Source organism: Mandrillus leucophaeus, unplaced genomic scaffold (genome assembly GCF_000951045.1).
Source record: "Mandrillus leucophaeus isolate KB7577 unplaced genomic scaffold, Mleu.le_1.0 Scaffold94, whole genome shotgun sequence".
Classification (NCBI taxonomy): Eukaryota; Metazoa; Chordata; class Mammalia; order Primates; family Cercopithecidae; genus Mandrillus; species Mandrillus leucophaeus.
In genome coordinates this window covers 1,822,955-1,840,297 of record NW_012110252.1, presented here as the reverse complement: position 1 = coordinate 1,840,297, position 17,343 = coordinate 1,822,955, and the positions used below count along the sequence as shown (strand labels likewise).

Below are 17,343 nucleotides of genomic sequence, written 5' to 3'. Positions count from 1 at the left end.
GAGGCACCCAGCGTGGGGACCCACAGCGGGCCCCGGCAGAGCTTGGCTAGGGCGTAGCGGGGACCCGCCCCATCTGCGCCGCAGAATGGTGCCCAGAGGAGACCCCTCTCACTGGATTCCTCTGCGGTCCGCGAAGCCCGCGGCCGCGCGTGGGTTGCAGACAGCGCCCCTAATTTGGCATCTTTCTCTTCTGGAGCTGCACAGGCTTCAGAGGCTGTACAGGGTCTTCGCCTGGGCCGCCATTCTCACTACTCATCCAGGGAAAAAGGGTTCATCTGTCCCCAAGCCCGTCGCTCTCCGTCCTTCTAGGAGCTTTAACACTCCTCCCAGTTTCTACCTGGAGCGCCCATTTAGCCAAGGATGGGGTATCTTTAGGACAGCGGGCGCTCTAGAAGATGCTTGAACTCCGAGGCTTCCCCATTTTGAGTCTTCCTGGGCATTTGTCCCATACAGTTCGCTCCCCTCTGCTCATCGTAAGTCTTGTGTGATCTTCGGAAATCCCTGGAAGCCTCCCTCCTACAAGAAGTCTCCCCAACTCTGACCCCTGCAGCTCTTAATTCATTTTGTGCGGTGGGGCTGGTCTCACCAGTGAGAGTCCACAGCAGGGCACACGCCAGCTCTCCTGATGCCCACAGAGGAGCAAAAGAGGACCTGCTGTTTAATAAATTCAGCTTGGATTTGTTGGGGCTCAGAAAAGTATACTCCAACGTACGGCACTTTGGTATGCTAAGTTTGAACTATAAAACTAAACAGGCCTCTGAAGCCGCCTTGGAAACAAAGTCTCTGTCTCCCGCCCGACTTTCTCCCCACTAAGCAATTCATAGAAACCAGAATTCCTCTTCCCCACGGTGGTCATACAACCTAGAAATATAGTACTCCAACCGCCCTGGTCCCCTGCCTTTCTGTGTAGGAGCTGGCCATGAAGAATTACTCAGACCTACTTTGTCTGATAGTAGATAGCAGATCCTCATTCCAGAAGAGGTCCTGCTCTATACATGCTGCACAGAGAGGCCAAGAAGAATCTGAACAGGCCTCGCTGGGTTCACCCGTCAGTCTATTACCATTAGATCACACCGTTTGTCCAATCACATGTCTATAGGGCTGTCCATTCTTCACTGAATCTAAGCATAAAAACGGGCAGTTTTCCCTGAGTCTTTCTATCTTCATTTCTGAAGGCTCCTGTATCACATAAAACTTTGATTCAATAAATTTGTTGCGCTTTTCTCTTATTAACCTATCTTTTGTTCTAAGCATGTTAGCGGTGCCCCTTATGATGGGGAGGAAAGGTATCACACCTTTTCTGCCCCTACCGTTTCAATGGTGTCAACATCCAAGCTCTAGAGTCTGGCTTTCGACTTTAGATTGATTCAGTCTCTGAATTTAATCTGGGTACTCCAAAATGTCAATTCCTCATTTAAAGGAGTCTCCCTCATTTCTTGAAGAGTCACCCTTTTCCTTTTTCATGTCTGCTTTGCTTGTGATTGAAATGAGAGTAGGATTTCAATGCCTTTGTGGTGTACTGGAAATATCACCAGAAATGGGGAGAGGGGTCTTATTTCATTTTGTTGCTGCTGTTATTATTGTTGTTGCTGGATTGGAATGAGAAGATCTGAGTTGACCTTGACCAACTCACTTTACCTTGTTGACCACTAATTTCTTCAACTACAAACTGAAAGAGTTGAACTAGGTCGTTTCAAAGATCCCTTCCTATTGCAAAGAAAAAGAAAAATGCTATGATTACTTGGATACAGACAATGAAAATCTCTACCCATTAATCCTGGTTCTATCCTCTAAGATAGAACATCCTTCAGATATATTTGCAGAGTCATCTCCTCCACTTTTTCCCTCCAGTCTGTCCCATTTAATCCCCCTGTCAATGGCTCTCAACTGGTTGGGGAGTCTAAGATCAAAAATACCCAAGCTTTGACTGCTAGAGATTCTGATAGCATATTTAATGTAATCGTTCCGGGCTGAGACCTTGGCATGGGTATTTTGTAGGGCCCTTCCCCATTCTAAGAGTCATTTGGGGGCTTAAAAAAAATTATTCCTCCCTGACTCTCTGAGATTCTGGTTCAATAGATCTGGGGTCTGGCTGGGAACCTTCCTTTAAACCCCTCTCGGCCCCCCCCCCCCGGGCCTCTAACACACATTCTGATGTCAATTATTCTGCAACCACCCTTTGTGATTACTCTCCACAATATGGACCATCTAGCTCTGTGCCCTTCACACACACACACACACACACACACACGCACAGACACACACACAGTCTGCAGCAGATTCTCACCAGAAGAGCTGGTGTCATTATTCTTTCCTCTGGTTCCTCAGTTGGTTCTGTAAGTCCAGCACATCTCAAAGGTGAGTGTGCCAATGAACACCCGTAATTCTTAAAATGCTAATTCTAATTTAGTTGGTCTGGGATAGACGCTGTCAACCTAAAAGGAAGAGGCTGAGGCACAAAATATAATTGAAAGAATTTGCTTGAGCCCAAATGAGGACAGCTACCCAGGACATTTCTAAGTTGCCTTGAGGAGTGCTCCATTAGCCTCTGTTATAAGCAGGTTTTTAAAGGCAAAGGGAGCAAAGAGAGGGCTGATATAAAATTGTGTGACAGGCATCCTCATTGGTTTGCAGAGATAACTTGGGGTAGTGATTGGCTATAGATTGTTGAACTGTCGGGTAGGAGTTATGGTGTCCAGTGTATGGTCATTTTATGGCTACTTGGCATAAATTAGTCTAGAGCCCACATAGTCAGTGGCTTCCAGCAATCATTATTTCACTCAAGGTTGTCACTTGCTGCTGTTTCATTCCAGTAAGTCTCTGGGGCTGATAATGTAAAGGGGCTTGCATTCCTCAGATTAAAAGTTTCTTTTCTTTTTTTTGTTTTCCACCAGGCTGAGATTCTGTTTCTGATAAACCTCCCGATGCTGCTGATGCTGCAGGTCTGAAGACCACACTTGGAGAAGCAAGGATCTAGGAGTCGTTTGTTATTCATGGAATAAATATATTTCCCATCATGTTCCAGCTGCCCTGATTAAACAAGCCACTATTGTCTTTTCCAGAAAGATTTCTCGGACTCCAGCTCCCCTCTGGGTGCTCCTTTTTCTAAACTGTAACGGATTAATAATTCACCATTTATTTCATGTGTGGAGCAGGGATAGTGGTGCTTTCCTGATGTGCATTCCTTCCTCACACACACCTGCCTGGGTGTCAGGGACACAGTGTCCCCTCAAACAATCGCTGCTGATAACACTAGCTTACATTTTTGGAGGACATACCATGGTGCCAGGCACCTAGCTAAGTGTTTTACATGCATTGTCTCCCTCATTCAGCTACTACTGTCCTCATTTCACAGATGAACAAACGCAGGCCCATCTGCCTTGGCGACCTCTGCCCACCACCATAATCCACAGGGGTACTGCCCCCTAGGGGGCATTTTGGAAATTTGCAGGTACTTTCATTGGTCACAATGATGGGAGGAGGGGGCCCCTGACATTTAGTTGGGGGTGGCCCCAGATGCAGGAGACTGTCTGTTTCCCACATGGCTTTCATATGTCAGACCTGACCTTTGCTTCCGTTAAAATGTGCATCTAATTACATTGGAACTTTAACTTTGGTTTACATATAAACGCAAAATGTTTTTGCATCTTGTGAATACACACAGGACTTTCTGGAAATGCAACTACTGTATAAGTCCAGGAAGGGATGGTTCTCTGTTTACCACTTCGGAAAATCAGGACACAGAAGCCAGTTCCGTTCATGGTATCTGTTTCAGCAATCAACACATATATGATGCCCACAGGCCCAGTAATTCCATATGTGTATACTTCTTCAGCTCCCGTTTCAAAATAACAGTGATATACAGAAAAAGTGTAAAAAATATTCCAGAGTGCCTGTCTCTCTGTTCTTAAATTATAAATTGGTACAAATATCTGACTACTTATTTATGACCTCTGGTGTAGCTCTGAGTGAGCATTTAAATATTAATTATGTATTGCTTTACTTTTATTCCTCCTCTATTATCATGTAGATCATTATATTGATTTTTCAACTATGTGTATATACATTAGCCATGAATTCATTTCATAATCACAATAGTGAATAATCTAAAACAGTTGGGGCCGGGCACCATGGTTCACGCCTGTAATCCCAGCACTTTGGGGGGCCAAGGCGAGAGGATCACTTGAGGCCAGGAGTTCAAGACCAGCCTGTCAACATGGTGAAACCTTGTCTCTACCAAAAATGCAAAAATTAGCCAGGCCTGGCGCCGCACACCTGTAATCCCAGCTACTTGGGAGGCTGAGGCAAGAGAATTGCTTAACCCAGGAGGCAGAGGCTGCAGTGAGCCAAGATTGTGCCACTGCACTCCAGCCTGGGCAACAGAGCTAGACTTCATCTCAAAAAATAAATAAGTCAGTAAATAAATAACCAAACAAAACAGTTGGTATAAAAAGGGAAACTGGACCATTACAACCAAGAAGATCCTGAGGAGACACAACCACTAGCTGAAATATGGCATTGTGGATGAGATCCTGGAACAGAAAAAGGACATTAGGCAAAAATCAAGGAATTCTGAATAAAGTATGGACCTCAGTTAGTAATGTCTCAGTTATGGTTTACTACTTGTAAAAACTGTGCACTCATGTGAGATGTTAGTAATGGGGACACTGGGTGCAAGGTACATGGAACTTTCTAATCTTCTCAACTTTATGCAAATATAAAACTGTTCTACAAAAGAAAAGCTGAGGAGAGGCTTCAAGATGGCTGATTAGAAGCATTTCATCCCTGCCTCTTCCACTTAGTGTGTATAGACAGTCATACTTTGAATACACCATCCAAGAGAGAATGTCAGAATTCAATAGAGAAGTAACAAGAAATACCAGAAAGCAGGTAAGAAGGGAGAGAGACAGCCTGTCTGGAGGGGATGAACTGGGAGCAGGAGTAACTTCCCAAGGCACAGAAAGGAAGGATGAGTGACTTCCAGAGGCCCACATCCCCACCATGGAATCCTACAATCCTGCCACAAGAGAGCCCCTCAACCCTCCCAACTCCTGAAACTCACACAGGGAGCCGCGAGGAGATCATGGGATGGAAGCGCTCCAGGGAGGGAGCTCACATTGGGTCCCACACCCTTTCTGAGCCTAAGCAGCTATGGCAAGGTGCCATTTTCAGACCTAGCCTTTGGCAGACTACATACTATCCTGCGGCCCAGCAATGCCAAGGCTGAGGCATTACAGAGACTCTGTTGCTGCTGGGACTGGGGAGCAAGCTGGAAGTTGTCCCACAGCCAGAGCTAAAAAGAAGCAAGGTGTGGGCAGTAGCTGTTGGTGCCAAGAAGTGAGTGCCACTGGGACAGAGACTGGGATGCAAGCAGGGTGTGGGATGCTGCTTGGTCTTAGTCGCCAGCTGGGTGGGAGCTCCTACAGCCAGGAAGGGGCATAAACTACGAACAGGCTACTACTGCTGGAGTGGGGAACAAGCCCTACTGGAACTGAAGCCTGAGAGAGATGTGCTTTCCCTACCTTCTGGCCCAGGCTGTGACCACTGAGGATGATCCCACCTTCTCCAGTGGCAGGGCCTCAGTGCAGCTGCTACCACCCTTTACCCGAGCACTCCACCTGAGGGTCACCATGCCCCTGCCACCCATGTCATCCAGGCTAGTCTTGAACTCCTGACCTCAAGTGATCTGCCCGCCTCAGCCTCCTAACGTGTTGTGACTACAGGTGTGAGCCACCATGCCCAGCTGCAGAAAAGATAACTATTGGGTACTGCACTTAATACCTGGATGATGAAATAATTGGTACAACATCCCTGGTGACACGTGTTTACCTATGTAAAAAACCTTCACCTGTACCCCCAAGCCTAAAATAAAAGTTAAAAAAATAAAAAATAAAGGAAAGTAATGTATAGGGAAGAGCACATGGTCATAAAACCCGACAGCGGAAAGACTGTAAGAAATCGAGTGGTATCTTTTTTGTTCTTATCTATTTTTTAACATTTTTAGTAAATGTCCCCAGAGCCCTAATTTCAGGAATATACATAGGAAAAAGAAGAAAGACCAAGAAGTCAAAGGAAACACATTAGACATAAGAGCCTCCACTGGGAATAAACGTCACAGTTATCTCTGGTGGAGCCACTTGCTAAGGGTCATGAGTGTTCTAATGAAACTGCACGTAAGAAATCACATAGTCCTCATAGTCCTATAAATCAGATATGGTATTATTAGTATCCCTGTTGTAAAGATAAGGAAACTGAGTCTCACTCCTGAGGTCCGCTTTTATCCACTACCATGCACAGCCTCTATGGAAGAATCTACAGATGGCCAAGAGCATGACCACTGCACCTGATACAGCTCCATGAGATTTCAGGTTAAGGCATATGGTTACTTTACTTCGCTTCTTGTATGGACTCTGGAAAACCAAATATAAACATATTCATCTTTTGCATGTCTTGAAGAAACATAAGCAACACTCGAGAGCTAGGGTGCGGCACCCTTGCAGGCATGGACTCCAGGGCTGGGGCTGAGTGAGCACCTGTCCAGTGCTGGAGTATCTAAGCTGGCTGCCAAGGTCAACTCTGACAGCATTTATGGGAAGGGCTCTAAGATCTTCACTCGGAAAGAGGGAAGTGTGTGTATGTCCACATGCCTGAAGGTGTGAATCTTAAATTTATGAACTCCCTTTATCATGGAAAAAAAAAGTATAAACTTGAGATATGACTATAGAGCATTCGGAGAAATACCATGTTGATTATAGCATTCTTAAGAGGCTTCATTTGGAAAATACATATACAAAAAGAATGTTTAAATGTCCTTTCAGCCTTTAAGAGACTTGCGGTCTAAACAGAATGGCATAGTTCTGCATTACCAGCCTTTACTGTGCATTCTCATCAGCAGTGGGTCTCAACTTTACAATCACCAGGGACAGGGCAACAAACTCACCCTGGTTGGCCAGAGACATTCCTGGTTTTAGCACTGAAAATTCCATGTCCTGGAAAATTCTCTTAGTCCCAGGGAAATTGAGACAGTTAGTCACCTTATTGGGATGCTTAAAAAATCTTCATGTTCAAGCCAACCCACCCCTGACAAAAGGCTCAGAATCTCTGGGGGTGGGACCCAGGCTTCAATGTTTCTGAAAGATCTCCAAGTAATTCCAGTGTACAGCAAAGCACAAGAAAGCCCTGCTCAAGGGCAGGGCTTCTTAACCTGAAAGCACACAAGAATCACCTAGCAATCTTGGTAAAATGCAGATTTTAATTCCGCAGGTCTGGACTGGGGTCCAATTTTCTGCAGTTATAACAAGCTCCCTGGTGATGCCAGTGCTGCTGGTGTACAGACCAGCCTCTGAATGGCAAGGATCTGGAAAACACAAGCAGTATGTTTTGTTTCTACTTTGAAAGAATCTATAATAGAGTCAGGAAGAGAAGGATGTCAGGACAAAATTAACAAAAGGGGGAAAATCAAATAAAATATAAGTAGCTAGTAATGCAGTAAGGAGAGGGAGCAGGTTCTAAGACATTATTTTCTTGAATTCCTTACTACACTGACTACACATAGTGGGTATTTGACACATATAATCTGGAAATGCTTTATGGTGGTGAGTTCTAACACTGACTTACAAGGGTGGAAGGGCATCCCAGGAAAAGGCAATGGTGGGCATAAAAATAAGCTAAAATAAGCTAAAACTTTGTTAAGTGTACAAATCCACAGTTTTCTCTGAGTAATGCTTAATTGTGGAGAAGAAAAGAATTTGGATGGGGCATGTTGAAGGAACTTCTGGGGTGACTGGGAGAGTTGTATTTCTTGATTAGGGTGGTACTTGCTTCATAAAGATTTATTAAGCCATGCATTTGATTTCTGTGATTTTTAGTATCTGTGTTTTTACAATACTATTTTACAATAAAAATATTTATAAAAATGTTTATCTGGAATGACCACATATATTGGGAGGGATAGGTCTGCTTTGGCTAAACAGTTTGTACTGAAACCGGTCAGAGGTTGCTAGGGGCTACTGACTATGCAGAACTAATGAGTCATCTCACTCAGCTCCATGGAAAATGTCAGAGATATGGAGGAGTAGGGGACCAAAAAGAATAAAGAACAAAGTCAGCTGAATCTGATATGGGAAAAGGGAGTTACATACGCTCAAAAAATTGTTTCATTTTCTTCTGCTCACATATCAAAAAAAAATGATGGCATCTACTCTCCATGATTTTCTTCCTACCCCTCTGGTCTCTTGCCTCAGACCCACAAATCCAATTGTCCTTGAACATCTCCTGCTGAGTAAGCCCACTCCCCAAATTCAATATGTCCAAAAGCAGAATCCCAAAATCTATACATCTTCAACCTCCCTTTATTGGAGAATTTCAGCACCATCCGCCATATCATCTCAAGCCAGGATCCGAGAAATACCTCCCCTTGACTTCACTCTTCCTCACACCTTGAAAGCGGCAGGTGACCAACCTCTGATCATTCCACCTTCTTGCCACCCCTTAGATCATTGCCTCCTGAAACACCACCCACAAAGGGGCTCTGATTTTTCCCTCTCTCTCTATTGATACTCTATGCATACTTCCATTGCAGCCCTTATAACACTGTATTTCTCTAATTTTGTTAATATACCAATTTCTTTCTGCATGATGGAAAATTTCTTGAGGCAAGAACAGTTTATTCATCTTAGTGTTTCAGGCATCTACCAGAATGCAGGCAGAGTGTAAGTGCCCAGAAAAAAGAAAAGGTTGTTGAAGAAACAAATGAGTAAATGCTTAGTTGCTCTCTTCAAGCCTTAGATAATTGAGCTGACCAGGTCATTTGTGACTGACTTCACATCCAGCCACTGAAGCAGTTCCCAGAGATTGCCTCTTCCTCCTAAGCCCTTCCCTTCCCCCTCCATCAGTAGAAAAATAAAGAGAAACTTATGGTCTAGCTTTGAAACTGCTAAGACGGGCGAACTTCCAGGGGAAAAAAAAAATGTAACTTTATACCATCCTCCTAAAGATGACGGACAACCTTCCCTTCCCATCTCGTATGTACAGTGTGGCAGACACTGTTGAGATTACATGATTTCAAATCTGACACGTTTTAACCCCTCTCTAAAAGCCAGCAATATTTTATATAAACATTTTATTGAAGTTTAACACACATGTAAGAGGGCACACAAATCTTAAGGTTACACTCAACAAATGTTCACCAAGTGAACACACACAGAAACATTTCCATAAACAGAGTATGACCCATACCCCTAAAGTGTCTCCTTTGTTCCCCTCCATGCACTAACCCCACCCCGCCCAAGACTAGATGAAAATATTTCCAAATTTGCTTTGGCACAAAGCAAAAACAAAACACAAAAAACTTTTGTGAAAAGTTTCTGTATTTCACTCTCCATTTATTTTTAAAAGTTTTTAATTCTAAAAGAAAGCAACCTATGCTTACTGTAAAAAGTTAAAACTTAACAGAAGTACAAAACTGTAGAAAGTGAGAGTTTCTCTATTAACCCTCTGCTCAGCCCCCCCTTCCACCAGCACCATTCCCAAGGTTAAAAACTTGTAACAGTTTGGGGCATTTATCAGTTCAAACCATGTTACCAGTAAGGAAAAGCTCAATTCAAAGTGGACAAAACAGTAAAACAATGTATTGCCTCTCATAATTTACTTAATCATTTTCTGAGTGAATGAACATTTCTTTCCAACGTTTTGCCATTACAAACAATGCCACGTTGACCATTTCATTTTGAACACTTTAAACAGAAAATGTAAAGAGATCTTGAAAGTCCAGAGTTTGGGCAGGCTTTGGGATTTGTTTAATTCAGTCACTCAACTATGTCATCAAAGACTCCGTTTCTATCTCCTTGCTCTGCTTCCAAGATATCAGCTGCATCCTGAGGCTGGCTCACTTCAGGTTGAATCATAGCTGACAACAGGGCTACATATTTTATCAGAGAGAAGTGGGTAGGGAGGGAAAGAAAAGGAAAAGAGGGAAGAGAGAGAAACTCAACAACAGTGGAGTGAAAGTCCTAAGCTTCATTCTGATTGGATCAAATTTGGTTGTATGCCTACTTACAAGCCAATCATTAAAGCCTGGGGAATGTCGAGTAATAATTGGAACAGTTCCCATTCCTGAGTCAATCTCTCTGGCAAAAAGGATGGGATTATCCTAATTGATTCCAACAATAGGACCAACCTCTGAAGAATGAGGGGTTAGTTCCACCCAAACCAAATAAATGGCTAGTACCTGATGGGGTACAGTTGGAATGGAGACTGGGAAGGCCACCATATTATTCATTGCTGTAAATATCCTTTGAGGCCATTTTTTGCATATATATATATATACACACACACACACACACACACAGTTAATTTTTAACTACCATAGAATCACACTATTCTGCAACTCACACTATTCTGCACCTTTATATACATATAAATCTACCTCACCTTTTATAGGTGCAAGATACTCCACTGTATGAGTGAACAATAATTTATTTAACTATTTCCCTAACTGACGAACATTTAGATTGTTTTAAATATATCTTCTGCAAAAATTCTACATTGACCATTTCATTCTGAACAAGATCTTAAACAGAAAATGTAAAGTAATTTTTGGAAGAGATACAGTCATCCCTTGGTACTGGACGATTGGTTCCAGGACCCTCATGGATACCAAAATCCATGGAAGCCCAGTCCATTCCCCTGCCTGCAAGCTCAAATTGACTTAAACACATGCAAGCTCTTAGCTAGAACGTCACCTGGAGGCAATTTAGAGCTTTAATACAAAATATTTAATATGGAGAATTTTCCATGAAATAACTTATCTATTGCATTCAACTGTAAACACGATTCTTTCTTTACTCTTTGCTGTAATATTTTACTTGTAGTTTTTATTATAACTTTTTTCCCTTTTCCTCATCTTCCTGACAGAGAATCAACTGAGTCCCTGAAGGAGGTGCTCCAGTGGCCTCCACCGTCCTGTCGGAGGCTCCCTGAAGACCTGCTCACCTGCCCTTGGTGGAAACCTTCTATTCCTCTGATCTATTTTCCTGTGGGTATCAGGGCCTATATGTCTCGATCTCCCTTTCCAGCTCTAAGATATCAGTTATGGGCTGCATTGTGTCTCCACAAAATTCATATGTTGAAGCTGACATGATTTGGATCTTTGTCCCTGCCCAAATTCCATGTTGAATGGTTATACTCAATGTTGGAGGCAGGGCCTGGAGGGAGGTGATTGGATCATGGGGGTGGATTTCTCATGAATGGTTTAGCACCATTCCCTTTGTGATTAGTTCTCATGAGATTCGGTTGTTTAAAAATGTGTCGCACCTCCCACCTCTCTCTCTTGCTTCTGCTCCAGCCATGCAATGTGTGCTTTCCCTTTGCCTTCTGCCATGATTGAAAGTTTCCTGAGGCCTCCCCAGAAGCCAAGAAGATGCCGTCATGCTTCCTGTACAGCCTTCAGAACCGTGTGCCAATTAAAACTCTTCCCTTAATAAACTACCAAGTCTCAGGTATTTCTTTATAGCAGTGTGAGAATGGACTAATACAAAGCCCTAACCCCCGGTACATCAGAATGTGACTGTATTTGGAGATAGGGCCTTTAAAGAGATAATTAAGGTGAAACGAGGTCACTAGGGTGGGCTGTTGTGACTGGTATCTTTATAAGAAGAGATGAGGACACAGACACCCACAGAGGGAAGACCCTGTGAAAACAGAGGGAGGAACAGCCACCCACAAGCCAAAAGAATGGCCTTGGAAGGAAGCAATCCTGTGGATACCTTGATCTTGGACTTCCAGCATCCAGAACTGAGAGAAAATAAATTCCTGTTGTTTAAGCCCCCAGTGAGTGGTTTTTGCTATGGGAGCCCTAGTAGACGAATACAGTGCCCAAGCCCAAGTGTGCTATGGAAACCCCTGAATGGTCCAGAAGGAGCCTCTTTGCTCCTTGCTTGTTCCATTGCTGTCTGGGTGGCTCCTAGGCCCCTTCTTCTCTGTGTCTTCCTGACCTCTGATGGGTGTTCCCTCCAGTTCTGCTCCTCCCAGGTTCTGCCCACCAGTCTGCTTAGAGTTGGTGCTTACTTCCTTTATTTGGTGCCTGTAGATGAATGGTTTTCCAATCCTGCAGGGCTTAAGGCTCACTGCTTTGTGAATTCAGATTCCCAGACCACGGCTCCAGAGACGCAGACTCACTAGTTCAGCGATGGGGCTGGGAAACCTGCACTTTTAACAAACACTCTCAGGTAATTCTGAGGGAAATGACCACACTTTGAGAAACACCACTGAAGACATGTCCTCTTTCCTGTTTCTCTCACCTGGTGGCCTGCCACCTTGACTGCACGTGAGATTCACCTGGAGAGCTCTTTAGAACACCCATGCCCAAGCCCACCTTAGATATTCCGGGTTAATTAGTCTGGGATGAGGCCTGGGTATAGGTATTTTTTTCCCATAGGTAATTGGGGTATAGGTAGTGTTTGGTTGTGTGTGTGTGTGTATATATATGTGTGTGTGTGTATATATATATCAAAAATATATATACACACATATATATATCAAAATAAATATATATATATACACACACATATATATATATATATTTTTTTTTTTGAGATGGAGTCTTGCTCTGTCACCCAGGTTGGAGTGCAGTGGTGCGATCTCGGCTCACTGGGAGCTCCACCTCCCAGGTTCACGCCATTCTCCTGCCTCAGCCTCCTGAGTAGCTGGGACTACAGGCACCCACCACCACGCCCAGCTAATTTTTTGTATTTTTTAGTAGAGACTGGGTTTCATCATGTTAGCCAGGATGGTCTTGATCTCCTGATCTTGTGATCTGCCCACCTCAGCCTCCCAAAATGCTGGGATTACAGGCATGAGCCACCACACCCGGCCATGAGTAAGTTCTTTAGTGGTGATTTGTGCAATTTTGGTGCACCCATAACCCGAGTAGTACACACTGCACCCTATTTGTAGTCTTTTATCCCTTGCCCCTCCCACCCTTCCCCCAAAGTCCCCAAAGTCCGTTGTATCATTCTTACGCCTTTGCATCCTCATAGCTTAGCTCCCACATATCAGTGAGAACATACCATGTTTGGTTTTCCATTCCTGAGTTACCTCACTTGGAATAATAGTCTCCAATCTCATCCAGGTTGCTCCAAATGCCATTAATTCATTCCTTTTTATGGCTGAGTAGTATTCCATCATGTATGTATAACATAGTTTCTTTATCCACTCATTGATTGATGGGCGCTTGGGTTGGTTCTACAATTTTGCCATTGCGAACTGTGCTGCTGTAAACATACATATGCAAGTATCTTTTTCGTATAATGACTTATTTTCCTCTGGGTAGATACCCAGTAGTGGGATTACTGTATCAAATGGTAGTTCTATTTTTAGTTCTTTAAGGAATCTCCACACTGTTTTCCATAATGGCTGTACTAGTTTACATTCCCACCAGCAGTGTAGACGTGTTCCTTGGTCACCGCATCCATGCCAACACCTACAGTTTTTAAAATTTTTTGATTACGGCCATTCTTGCAGGAGTAAGGTGGTATCGCATTATGGTTTTGATTTGCATTTCCCTGATCATTAGGGATGTTGAGCATTCTTTCATATGTTTGTTGGCCATATGTATGTCTTCTTTTGAGAACTGTCTATTCATGTCTTTAGCCCACTTTTTGATGGGATTGTTTGTTTTATTCTTACTGATTTGTTTGAGTTTGTTGTAGATACTGGATATTATTCTTTTGTCAGATGTATAGACTGTGAAGGCTTTCTCCCACTCTGTGGGTTGTCTGTTTACTCTGCTTACTGTTCCTTTTGCTGTGCAAATGCTCTTTAGTTTAAATCAATCCTAGCTATTTACCATTGTTTTTATTGCATTTGCTTTTGGGTTCTTGGTCATAAAATCCTTGACTAAGCCAATGTCTAGAAGGGTTTTTCCAATGTTATCTTCTAGAATTTTTATAGGTTTGGGTCTTAGATTTAAGCCCTTAATCCATCTTGAGTTGATTTTTGAATAAGGTGAGAGATGAGGACCCAGTTTCATTCTCCTACATGTGGCTATCCAATTATCCCAGCACCACTTGTTGAAAAGGGTGTTCTTTGCCTACCGTATATTTTTGTTTGCTTTGTCAAAGATCAGTTTGCTGTAAGTATTTGGGTTTATTTCAGGGTTCTCTATTTTGTTCCATTGGTCTATGTGCCTATTTTTATGCCAGTACTATGTTGTTTTGGTGACTATGGTCTTATAGTATAGTTTGAAATCAGGTAGTGTGATGCCTCCAGATTTGTTCTTTTTGCTTAGTCTTGCTTTGGCTATGTGGGCTCTTTTTTGGCTCCAGATGAATTTTAGAATTGTTCTTTCTAATTCTATGAAGAATGATGGTAGTGTTTTGATGCTGATAGCCTTGAATTTGTAGATTGCTTTTGGCAGTATAGCCATTTTCACAATATTGAGTCTACCTATCCATAAGCATGGGATAAGTTTCCATCTGTTTGCTTCGTCTATTATTTCTTTCAGCAGTGTTTCATAGTTTTCCTTGTAGAGGTCTTTCACCTTCTTGGTTAGGTATATTTCTAAGTATTTTATTTTATTTTATTTTATTTTTGCAGCAGTTGTAAAGAGTTGAGTTTTTGATTTGATTCTCCGCTTGGTCACTGTCGGTTTATAGAACAGCTACTGATTTGTGTACATTAATCTTGTGTCCGGAAGCTTTGCTGAATTCTTTTATCAGTTCTAGGAGCTTTCTGGAGGAGTCTTTAGGGTTTTCGAGGTAAATGATTATATCGTCAGCAAAGTGACTGTTTGACTTCCTCTTTACCAATGTGGATAGCCTTTATTTCTTTCTCTTGTCTGACTGCTCTGGCTAGGACTTCCAGTACTACGCTGAAGAAGAATGGTGAGAGTGGGCATCCTTGTCTTGTTCCAGTTCCCAGAGGAAATGCTTTCAACTCTTCCCCATTCAGTATTATGTTGGCTGTGGGTTTGTCATAGACGGCTTTTATTACATTGAGGTATGGCTGATTTTGCTAAGAGTTTTAATCATAAAGGGATGCTGGATTTTGTTGAATGGGGCACGGGTATTGTATTTTTAATTTGTCCAGATAATTCCGACATGCAACCAAATGGGAACCACCAGTCCAGCCTGTTGCCATGTTCCCGGAGCAGGCTGTCATCATTTCTCACCTGAACCAAGCAAGAGCCTCCCACTGGCTCTGCTTCCCCCAGCAGCGCTCTCCGCCCCACTCCTTCTCCACAGTGCAGTCAAAGTAATAAAACACAAGCTTAGCAGTTTCTTTTCCCTGCTAAAACTCCACCAATGGCTCCTCATTATGGCAGGCTAATGTTTACAAGTTCCCTAGCCTGGCATCCAAAGCTACCCATGTTCTGGCCTCTTAGGGCTTCTGCACCTTTCTGTCTCTCTTTCGACCCCTAAGCTCCAGCCACACTCATGCCCTGGGTTCCCCCAAATCACTAAGTCTTGCCCTTTGTTTTCCCACCTGCCCGGAATGCCCTTCCACCTGGCTAATGCCTTCCATTTAGTGGTTGCATGATCTGTAAAGCCTTCCCTGGCACTCTCCCCATGCTCAGGCGAGGAGATAGGCCCTCCTCCTTTTCCAAAAACACACCAGTGCACCCCTCTTTCAGAGCACATATCACATTGTATTGTATTGCTTTCTACTGGTCCCCTTCTCGTGACTGTACCCATCTTATTCTCGGTCTCCCTGCGTCCTAATACAGAACCCAGCATGTGCACGATAGAGCATGGTGAACGTCTGTTGAATGGATGAATAAATGGATAGCTGGCCTCTCCCAGCTGTGCCCTTGCCCAGCGCCTGCTGTCTGGTTACCATTTACAAATGAGCTTGGCTCCCTCAGTTCTGGTGTTTCCTTACCTCCATGTTCCATATCTACTTCAATCCCAGAGTAACTGTTTATACCAGAGCTCGTCCAGCCCATAATTAGGGCGAGAATAGGTGAGAGACTCATAGCTACTCTGGGCCCGGCACTTTCCATTCTTTAACCCTCACGGTAGCAACAAGTATTTGCTACCGGTACATAACGGTGTATTTGCTACACGGTAGATAACAAGTATTTGCTACACGGTAGATAACAAGTCGTTATTATCACCTCCATCTTACAGCTGAGAAAGCGGAGGCTCTGAGAGGTTGAAAGTGGCTTTCCCGAGGTCACACAGCTAGAGGGTGACCGAGCCAAAACTGGAATCACAGAATCTGACTTCGCGAGTTCCAGCCTTTCCTGCTGGGCCCTGTGCTCATCCATTAAAAGAGACAGGAGCTTGGTGAGTGGCTGCTTTGTGCTCTTTTGTGCAATGGTGAGTCCGCGTGGGCACAGCAGGGGACACAGGAGAGGCTCAGGAAAACGAAGTTTATTATACTCACAGGTCCTGGAGACAGGAAGCATGGTGTGCCTTGCAGGGCCACCAGGTAAGACACCAGGGTGGTCAGGAGCCAGAAGACAGGAGTGAGGGCAAGGTTTAAACCACAGCCTTCCTTGGTGTTTCTGTGGAAAAAGCAAGGTGGGGCAGGGTGAAGAGTTTAGGATTGGCTGGTTTGAATAATTTCAGCAGGCTCTAGGCTACAGGGGTGGTCCCTAGTTGCCTGGCACCTGGCCCTGGGGTGATGAACGCAGACAGACGTTGTCTCCTGGAGTGTATGGGTCAGATAAGGGAGGGCTCTGATTGGTTAGTTTGCTAATCAAATGCTCTAGGGCCAGGAGTAGTAATCTCAGCACTTTGGGAGGTCAAGGTAGGAGAGTCACTTGAGCCTAGGAGTTTGAAACCAGTCTGGGCAACAGGGTGAGACCCTGTTTCTACCCCAATTTTTGTTTTAATTTGCTGGGTGTAGCGGTGCATGCCTGTGGCCCCAGCTACCCAGGAGGCTAAGGTGGGAGGATGGCTTGAGCCCAGGAAGTGAAGACTGCATTAAGCCATGTTCATAGCGCTGCACTCCAGTCTGGGTGACAGAGTAAGTGAGAACCTCTCTCAAAAAAACAAAAACAGAAACAAACAAACAAACAAACATTAAAAAAAAGAAAATGCTTCAGGCTGGGCCTTTTGTTATCTCTAAGAATTGGCTAGCCCCAGAGGGTTAGTCTCTCCCTGACTCAAAAGGGGTTTTATGTTTTATGATGTCAAAACATCATAATATACAGAAAATTTCAGAATATATTTACAATACAGTGGGGAAGGAGGAATGGCTGCTGGGGACACAGGCTGACAATGTGACTCACTTCCCAGGAATGAGCCTGAGGAAGCCCTCTAATTCCACAGCCATCAGCTTTTCCACCATCATTCACGCCACGCTCCATCAGACATCCTGAGAACGTGTGGCCCACAT

The 17,343-nt window shown here is 43.8% G+C and overlaps 1 protein-coding gene across 1 annotated transcript in view; it reads right to left on the bottom strand.

The window, feature by feature from the left end:
* TMEM163 (transmembrane protein 163) overlaps positions 1-16,422 on the bottom strand; it is a 277,609-nt gene extending 261,187 nt beyond the window's left edge. Inside the window, exon 1 of the mRNA XM_011970294.1 lies at positions 16,387-16,422. Within this exon, the coding sequence (XP_011825684.1) occupies positions 16,387-16,408 (22 nt within the window). The 5' untranslated portion in view covers positions 16,409-16,422. The remainder of the gene's footprint in view (positions 1-16,386) is intronic.
* Between the last annotated feature and the right edge of the window lie 921 nt (positions 16,423-17,343).